The 8,744-nt window shown below is 39.5% G+C and overlaps 1 protein-coding gene across 2 annotated transcripts; it reads left to right on the forward strand.

The window, feature by feature from the left end:
- Positions 1 to 4,114: 4,114 nt before the first annotated feature.
- LOC104941100 (CD209 antigen-like protein E) lies at positions 4,115 to 6,183 on the forward strand. Of its 2 annotated transcripts, none has more exons than XM_010766146.1 (5): positions 4,115 to 4,245; positions 4,446 to 4,514; positions 4,651 to 4,791; positions 4,926 to 5,132; positions 5,533 to 6,178. In XM_010766146.1, exons 1-5 carry the CDS (start codon positions 4,197 to 4,199, stop codon positions 5,601 to 5,603), a joined length of 537 nt encoding a protein of 178 aa, XP_010764448.1. In that variant the 5' UTR covers positions 4,115 to 4,196; the 3' UTR covers positions 5,604 to 6,178. The 2 variants fall into 2 exon arrangements, with proteins under 2 accessions (XP_010764448.1, XP_010764447.1); XM_010766145.1 differs by having other exon boundaries at positions 4,116 to 4,245; positions 5,472 to 6,183.
- Positions 6,184 to 8,744: the final 2,561 nt, after the last annotated feature.

An 8,744-nucleotide genomic window follows, 5' to 3' on the forward strand; every position in this document is an offset into this window, starting at 1 on the left:
AAATCTCTTCTTTGAATTTGCTCCCCTCCTCGCAGCCTTTTCTCCAGACTCCTGCCGGCTTGACTTCCAAATGAAATACCAAAACTTTGGCTTTCGTCTGAAAAAGAGGTAGCTTTGGACCAGCTCGTGGCAACTGTCAGTGGCTTGCTTTTTCCTTAGCTCCAAGTCAGAGCGCTCTTTCCGTTGGGTCTTGTTCAGAAGTGGGCTTGACCATGGGAATATCGGCTATTGTGAAGCCCATTTTCGCCGACACGTCTGTGAAGCAGTGACTTTGATACCCTGGACTCCCAGGCTTAGTCCACTGTCTTTGAAGCTCGCCCCAAAATTCTGGAAAGCGAGCTCTTCTTCACACAATGCTCGTTAAAGGCTGCGTCATCCTCTGCTTGGTGTGCAACGTTTCCCGCCACATTTTCCCCTTCAACGCACGCTTTTGTGGATCGTGCTTTGAAACTGCACTCTGTGAAGCAGGCTTGTCTTTGAGAAACGTTTGCTTTTTGTGTTCTAACCATCCCTGATGGAGGGGTCAATGACGCGTCGCTCCTGCGGACAGCAGTCAGATCAGCAGTCTTCCCATACCTCTGTGATTGTAGTTACTGAACAAGCTGACGTGTTTGTTCAAAGGTGCTCCAGGAAACGCCTTGCAGGTGTTTCGAGGTTAATTAGAGCGATTGCAAGTGATTCGTTTCGCACACACCGTTGAACACCCTACTAGTATACTTTTTCATGATATTCTAATATTTAGAGATAGGATATTTGAGTTTTCTTAAGCTGTATGCCATAATCAGCAATATTAAAATAATAAAAGGCTTGCAATATTTCAGTTGATTTGTAATGAATCCAGAATGTATGACATTTTTGTTTTTTTAATTGCATTACAGAAAATAAAGAACTTTATCACAATATTCTAATTTTCTGAGACAGTCCTGTACATATAATGGTCATCTACTGTGGACAATACCCACAGGAGCAAGTTCAGGTGAAGTGTCTTGCCCAAGGACACAACGGCTTTACAGACGCAGCGGCGGCGGGTTTCACCCCCTTGATCAATGCACTGCGCCACACCGCCCATCTTCACACCTCAAAGTCATCGAGGCGCTTTTACAAGTACACATTGATATTATACATGTACTGTGGACAATACCCACAGGAGCAAATTCAGGTGAAGTGTCTTGCCCAAGGACACAACGGCCTGACGCAGTGGGGCGGGAGCGGGTTTCGAACTGGAGTTCCCCAACACCCCCTTGATCTGATGATCAAACGCACAGACCACTGCGCCACCCGTCCCTTAATACGTGAGACTGTGTGTCTGTCAGCTTGCTGTAGCATAAACGTATATTGGGGGTATTTGAAAACCCATAGGTTCACTGTAATATAATGGTGATGCTTGCAATTGATAATGTTCTTAGCTTTTTATTGTAAATTGGCAATAACCACATAGTATCTCAATTTGTTTTTTAATTGTATTATTTAACATTTGCTTTCATTCAAAGCCCAGCAGTAAAGAGGCGCGACTGACAAGAAACATTGGGGGGAAAGCTGCATTACTGTCTGGCTGATTCTTTCACGGGTTCGGCCTGAGGTGAAGCTCCACTTAAAAACATAGGCCGAGGTTTAGGGAAGTCTTCAGGGATCTGGGTAAGGTTTTGGAAACTTCAGTACTCTTACATTTAAGTGCTTGATTGTCTGGATGAACGGGAGATCACATTTCAAGCACAACAATGGAACAAATGTCTGTCTGTGTTTGAAACCATGGCTATCGAGCCACAACAGCACCATTGGCTTATGGATCTATCTCAATGGATTGTTTTGAAGTCTGTACAGAAATGTTGTCCCCTGTGGACCAGTCCAATTTACCTTGGTGATCCCTTTTCCTCTATGCTGCCAGATTTTTATTAATTCTGCGATATATGTAATTTACCATAAATGAAATGGCACTTACTTCGAGAGACATTAATGATTTAGAAAATATTAATTACTTGGATCCATTGCGTTTTCAAATGTGTCGTTTTAAAGGTCCCATGTCATGCTTTTCCGGTTATTACCCGTCCCCTTGTGTTATGAAGGTTTTTCTGCATGTAAACCGTCTGCAGAGGCAAAACCCCTCAAGGTAAAAGTCTAACACAGAAAAGACCTCCCCAAAACGCCTCGTTGGAGATTTCTCATTTTCCATTGTTTACTTCCTGGGTACTCTGACGTGGGGATACCCAGAGGCCACACCCTCTGCCAGCCTTTCACAAGACAAAGCTTCCCAAACCTTTCAGCGATTCATGCCGGATATGCACAGCGTAGGGCACTGAAGAACGACGCTGTTCCTACTTTGTTTGGACCAGCGGGAGATTCGGGTACACAACCTGTAAGTATTCATTGTTGTTTGTGTATTTATGATGTTTAAAACAAACAAGGTACTGTATCTACCACGACTGTTTAAATGGGTAAACGTTTTGTGGGCTACTACGTTGGGATCACGGAGAAATGCTCTCCGCAGACTCATGCTCACAGCGTTATAAACCTTTTTCTTACTAAATATCAAGCCACACTTATTGTTTTTACTTCGGCTGTGAGTGTTTGTGTGTGTTCAGGATGAGTTTCGCTTGTTCTCGCTGTATCGCCGACACAGAAGCCTGTCTGCTCCTCACAGCAGCTCACAGCAGCAACGAGCCTCGCTAACGTCCCGACCAATCAGAGCACACTGGGCTCACAGGGGGGGGGGAGCTCCAACAAGCCGTTTAGGATAGAGAGTGAATACCCGGTGAATACACATACTTTACAGAGATGCTGTATGAGAAACCAGTGTGAGTTTGGAAAATTGCACAGCATAAATCTATTTTACTATACCTCAACAATGGAATTATGATCAGGAGAAATAGCCATCACATGGGAACTTTAAGGGTTGTTGAGACATTCATATTCTCCTCAGGATGAACTATTATCAATTTGTTAATCCTCCTTTTCCTTCCATGCCATAAAGCAAAGTAATAGTCATTTCTCACATATATAGTTTTTAACGAATTTTCTCGAGTTGTCAGGGGAAGTGACTTGCCACATTTTGTTATGTTCCTCTATTCTCCTAAAATTCTTCCACTTCTCTTTCTGCAGATGTTTCCTCTATTTTCTGTAGTAAAAGCGATGGAATGAGTTTTTGACTGCTAAAAAGTAATTTGAGGATTTTTTAATTTTTATAACCTCAATTATTTATCAGGTTTTTTGGAGTTGTACACCCTTAGGCCATAAGAGGGGGACACTCTGATGGCTTTCAGATTCAATATTTATTATAGTTTGCCTCTTAAATAAACATTTAACGATTTTGACCTTAAATAACCTGCATTATCATAAGATGCTAAACACATGGCAATAAAGTTGCAGTGGGTCTTACGTTATAAGTATGATTTTTCTGTCTCCCTTTTTTTTGGAATAAAACCTCTGTTGACAGAACAATAAAGTAGTGTCATGTTCATACATTACTAACACATCTACGAATTGTCATTGTAGGTGCTGCACTTGGTTGTTACATTATTTAATATAGTCAATATCTTGGTTTATGTTTTTTTGCTGTTTCCTGTTTTTTATTTGGTGAAAACACTCATGTCTATACTTTTCACTTTGTGTGATCAAACTATTTTTGTAATGCCGTTGAACATAAATAGGTGGCTTTGTGTGCACAACACCTGTGCTGTCCTTATAGTGACTTTCCATATAAGCAGTGCACACATTTCAAGTTGCTTTTGCCTTCTTTGTGGCCCATTATAACCTGCATGGTTACATGGTTAGGCATGAACAGATTGGTTTCAATTCTTGTTAAACGAAACATCAATTTCTTACAGCCAACACAACACACAAACACAGGCTTACATCCTGCTATTTTAAACAGGAAATTAACAGAAGGGTTTCGCTGACTTTCCTTTAATTGTGCTGAGTCCACAATCCTGATGAGGAAAGATAGGAAATCATAGATTATAATACCATACTCCACAACAACTCACCACAATGTAAAAAACGTATCTGAGAGTTCTGCTTTTGGAAAGACTCCCGCCCATGTTGTCTTTCTTATCCGAACATGTCCTACTCCCATGCGTTTATTTTGCAGTATCAGCAAATTATTGGACCTTAATAAGAACACGGAAACTGAGCACACATTTTACAGAAGCACTGAACATCACATCAAGGGAAAATACGATTCAGGACGATAGTGTGATTTGATGGCTCCTGACAACATGTCAAATTATGGGTTTAAAACTCAAACATCCGGTAAGAACACACATTCAACCACATTGCCTATACAGTACAACATTTATAATATGAATTGTAGCTGTAGTATTTATACAAAAAACCTAAGATGTGCTTGAGGAAACAGGGACAAAGCTTTAAACATTTAGTTAAATTACACATTTGCTTTGATTGTTTTCTGGATATTCATTGCGTTTTTGTTGTGGTGATTTGTGTTTCAGTGCGTTGGATTGGAGCTGCTGCAGTGTGTATGGGGACGCTGATTATAATCCTATGCATAGTGGCCCACAGTAAGTACTGACTCAGCAATGAGCTTGAGTACACACACCAAAAGAAACCTCAAAATGTATTAGTATTTTCTGCTTTAACAGTGGTCACTTGATCATTTGAATGGTTATTCGTTGATTGTAAGTGATATTTTTGTAGATTCCAGTGTTCTCAATCACAATGACTCAAAGTGGGAACAGCTGATCTCTAGCCTGACTATGGACAGAAACACTGAGAGGGATGAGCTAGAACAAAGAAAGATTAATTCCGGCAACCTGACAAAAGAGATGGAGGTTCACAGTAAGTACTGACTCAACAATGAGCTTGAGTACACACCACAAAACACCTAAACATGTATTAGTATTTGTTGCTTTAACAGTGGTTACTTGATAATTGTAATGGTTATTCGTTGATTGTAAATTATATTTTTGTAGATTCCATCGTTCTCAATCATATGGACTCAAAGTTTGAACAGCTGATCTCTAACCTGACTATGGACAGAAACATGAGGGAGGAGCTAGAACAAATTAAGATGAATTCCAGCAACCTGACAGAAGAGCTGGAGGTTCTGCAGAGCAAATACAACGCTATGGCTGCAAGTCAAGATGAACTACAAGAGGAGTTAAAAGGGTTAAGGAAACGTAAGTAACGACTAAAGCTACACATGTAGACTTGAATGGGATCTTCTTTTATTTGGATGCACTGCTGTAGAAAGGAAATATGAGCATATGCAGAAAATAAAGGAACATTAGCAAACACCAAGAGAAGTGGGTGGATAATAAAATGCATGCTAGTATACTTAAAGCCAAAATAATAAAACTAGACATCTTAACTATTATTATCACTATTAACTATACTTCAATGTGTATAAATAAATCTGGACATAAGCTTAAAAAATGTGTTTGCTGCTGGTCTCCAAACATTTTCTTAAAAGTTAAGGGTTTCAAGATCACAATAAACAAAATATACTTGTCAAATAGGTGTCCCTTGCCTCCAAGGATGGACAAGATTCCAAGACAAGTGCTACTTTTTCTCTGGTAGGAGCGCGTCTAAAACCTGGCAAGGCAGCAGACAAGACTGTCAAGCGAGAGGAGCCGACCTGGCTATTATAACCACCCAAGAAGAGCTGGATTTTCTCAGCAAAACTACTGTCATATCCTGGATCGGTCTGTCTGACATGGTGCAAGAGGGCGAGTGGAAGTGGGTGGATGGGACTGATCTGGTAGGTGTCGGATTCTGGAAAAAGGGGGAGCCCAATAATCATGGTGGAAATGAGGATTGTGTTGAGCTGACGCATTCAGAAAAGAAATTTAATGACGCCCCTTGTAATACAGAATTTGCATGGATTTGTGAGCGTTAGTCACCCATTCTCTTCTCTCCTCTCCCCATACATGTTTTTTGATTCAACTTTGATTACAACGCCTTGAAAGAGAGATGTTTAGTTTTTTTGTAACCTATGTTTGTCAAAAAGCCCTTCAAATGTAATGTTTTTTCTAAATTCAATCTATGAAACAAATGGCACTAAAGAAGTTCCCTTAATGTTCACAATATTGCTTGGTAATCTTGTTCTTTCTTTTTCAATCATTAGCCATTTAAGCAAAAAGTACAATGCACAATCTTGTATCTTTTGAATGTTTTCTTCTACTCCTAAAATAAAAACATGGACAACAGAATGAAGATCTGTTTTTTATATTCTGCAAATTACTTTTTTAAATCTGTGTGAGTGTAAAGTTAGCTGCATTTAATAAAACCTAAGAATCAGCAGTTTAGTCTGAGAAAAGATTTAACCCTGGCTTCCTGTTGTTCCATAGATGATAAGGATCCACTAAAATGTATTTCCATGTACCGAGAACAGGGGTCAAATGTTTTTATACATTATTTCACTGAAGCTTGAAACCAAATCAGGCCTGAAAAAGATTTCCGATATAGCAGTGCTTGTCTTATAAGCAAAAGTATTTTATTATATGATAGGACCTAGAGTTTGTATACTGATTGATTCTAGCCACACAAAAGCAAACTTAGCCTAGTGCCCTATAAGAGGTTATATAAACATTGGTTCATACAACCCAAATCCTGTCTAAACATTAACCGAGGCCTACTATAAGAAACTGACATTGATATTTACTTTTCAGACTGCTTGCACCGGGAAGGTTAACCAGGCAGTACACACACCATTGTTTCTTGGCTCTCATTTCCTTTCTAACAGTGTTACTTATCAATGCTATCAGCAGTCATGGCTCCAACTATTAGATTGTCCCTCTCACTTTCCAAGCTGTCAGCGGATTCAGGATGCTCACACAGACTGACAAAGTGGGTGTTGGAGTTAACAGAAGTAGACAACAGCACATACTGTACCTTTATAATCAGTCATCAAAAAATTACATTAGGGGTCCCTATCCCCTATATATTTATATATATTTCAAAGACATCATTATACATAAGAGTCAGCTGACTTATGTATAATTATGTCTTCGAAATATGTTTAAAGCTGCAATAATGTGTATCTGTGGATATTGTGCTACTGTTAACTACAGTAGGCCTAGCCTACTACAGAGAGTTGATTTGTATTAAGAACGTTTTTTTTAAAGATATTGACACGTCAAGTTGAACACAATACCTTTCTAATTTTAATGAGTAGGCTACATCCCACTGCTGCATCAAAGCTGATATTTACAATTGTTAAAGGACTACATTGCCTATGTTGTGGCCCCGAAAATCTACGTAATATAAATGTGTGGGTTTATTTTAATAAACTACAAAAGTTATCAGCACAGCCAATCAATACCACTTAAATGGAGACGTTTTCATTTAATCTCACACGAACATGTGATATGAGATTTTTTTTTAAATAAAAGCATTATTTCGGAGCTCCCGTAAGGTCCTTGAATGCAGCATTGGTTCCTGGGAGTGGCCGTTCTTATTATACATCCATGGGAGTGGCACCTGCACCTGTCCGACCTGTTTGGGGGACACATGACTCCACAGGAATTTCCTCCGTTGCTCCCGTCCTTTGTTCAACGGAGTCTTTTCAGAGGGAGACAGAGGGTGAGAGCCAGAGGAGAGGGGAGATAGAGAGAAGAGAGTGAGAGATTTAGAGATGTCGGAACCAGCCACTAATCCCGCTGCCACCTCGTTCCCAGCGCCTACTCTTTCTCTACCTTTGGGACTGGACGTATTGAGAACCTACTCTGGAGCCCTTGTCTGTTTAGAAATAGTAAGTGCGTATTTTATAGACACCGTATTCCTGTATGATATTCTTATATCAGTGACTTAAGTGGAGTTGTAGAGTGAATACTGCAGAACATAGCCACTATTCTTTATGAATAATTGATAACCTTGTGTTGTTGAAGTCCAGTTAGATTTTAACCAGTCTTTCCCCTTTAATATGCGCACTGCTTATGGTTTACACACCATAGAGTGTATGTTTAAACCATAGACTGTATATAAACCAACGCCAAAACCAATCGCTGAGATTGCTCGAGGCTGAGTTGTGTTTGCTTACGCTTGACAACCAAAGCAAGGGCAATGTCGCCTCGAGCGATATCGTGAGGTTCAAAACACCTGCCTTAGACCAGTGTAAGGCCTGTACAACATCAAATTGAGTACAATGTCCTTTCACCTTAATATAACGTTATTATAAGGGTGTAGCGTACAGAGTAGACACGGTGTCTGCACATGCTGCACCCTTATAATAATTTGTCTACTTATCTTTATCCAGTTGAAAGCATGTAGATAGGCCTTTAGGTGGAAACAGTTATTCAAATTTCGAGTTCCAACATCTTATCATTACCAAAGTAAGCTTTAAATACTTGTGAATTTTCAAAACACCATATTGTTATGTTTTTTAATCAACTGTCTTATGTTTGAAACAAACGATGTGAAATATTACATTTGCTACATTCCCTTTCCACTCTGTCACCACACAGTAATAGTTGAGAATATAGTACAGCAGTGTATTAAAAGCAATGTTCAAGATGATGCAAAACCTATTTTTTTGTATTTAAATGAAAAACAACTACAATGGCAGCTGAGTAAAAATACAATATCTTCCTCTGGGATGTGGCGGAGCAGTAGTATAAGTTGCATTAAAGTAAACTAAAGACATTTAAAGTACCTTAAATATGTTCTCAAGTACAGTGCTGTTCTTCAGTTAATGTACAGTACTTGGTTGACTTTCATCACAGGTAGTAGGGGAGAGTGGGGTAAGTTGAGCCATTTTTTAGTTATGCTCTCCTCTAAGCAAGGAGAAATGA

The sequence above is a fragment of the Notothenia coriiceps genome, unplaced genomic scaffold (genome assembly GCF_000735185.1).
Source record: "Notothenia coriiceps isolate Sejong01 unplaced genomic scaffold, NC01 NC01_scaffold00003129, whole genome shotgun sequence".
Classification (NCBI taxonomy): Eukaryota; Metazoa; Chordata; class Actinopteri; order Perciformes; family Nototheniidae; genus Notothenia; species Notothenia coriiceps.

Bases quoted from the DNA above. Each gene is read 5' to 3' on its own strand.
- LOC104941100 (XM_010766145.1), top strand. From the start codon at position 4,197: ATGGCTCCTGACAACATGTCAAATTATGGGTTTAAAACTCAAACATCC. The intron at 4,792-4,925 runs GTAAGTACTGAC...ATATTTTTGTAG, and splicing joins AAAAGAGATGGAGGTTCACA to ATTCCATCGTTCTCAATCAT. The intron at 5,133-5,471 runs GTAAGTAACGAC...CTTGTCAAATAG, and splicing joins GTTAAAAGGGTTAAGGAAAC to GTGTCCCTTGCCTCCAAGGA.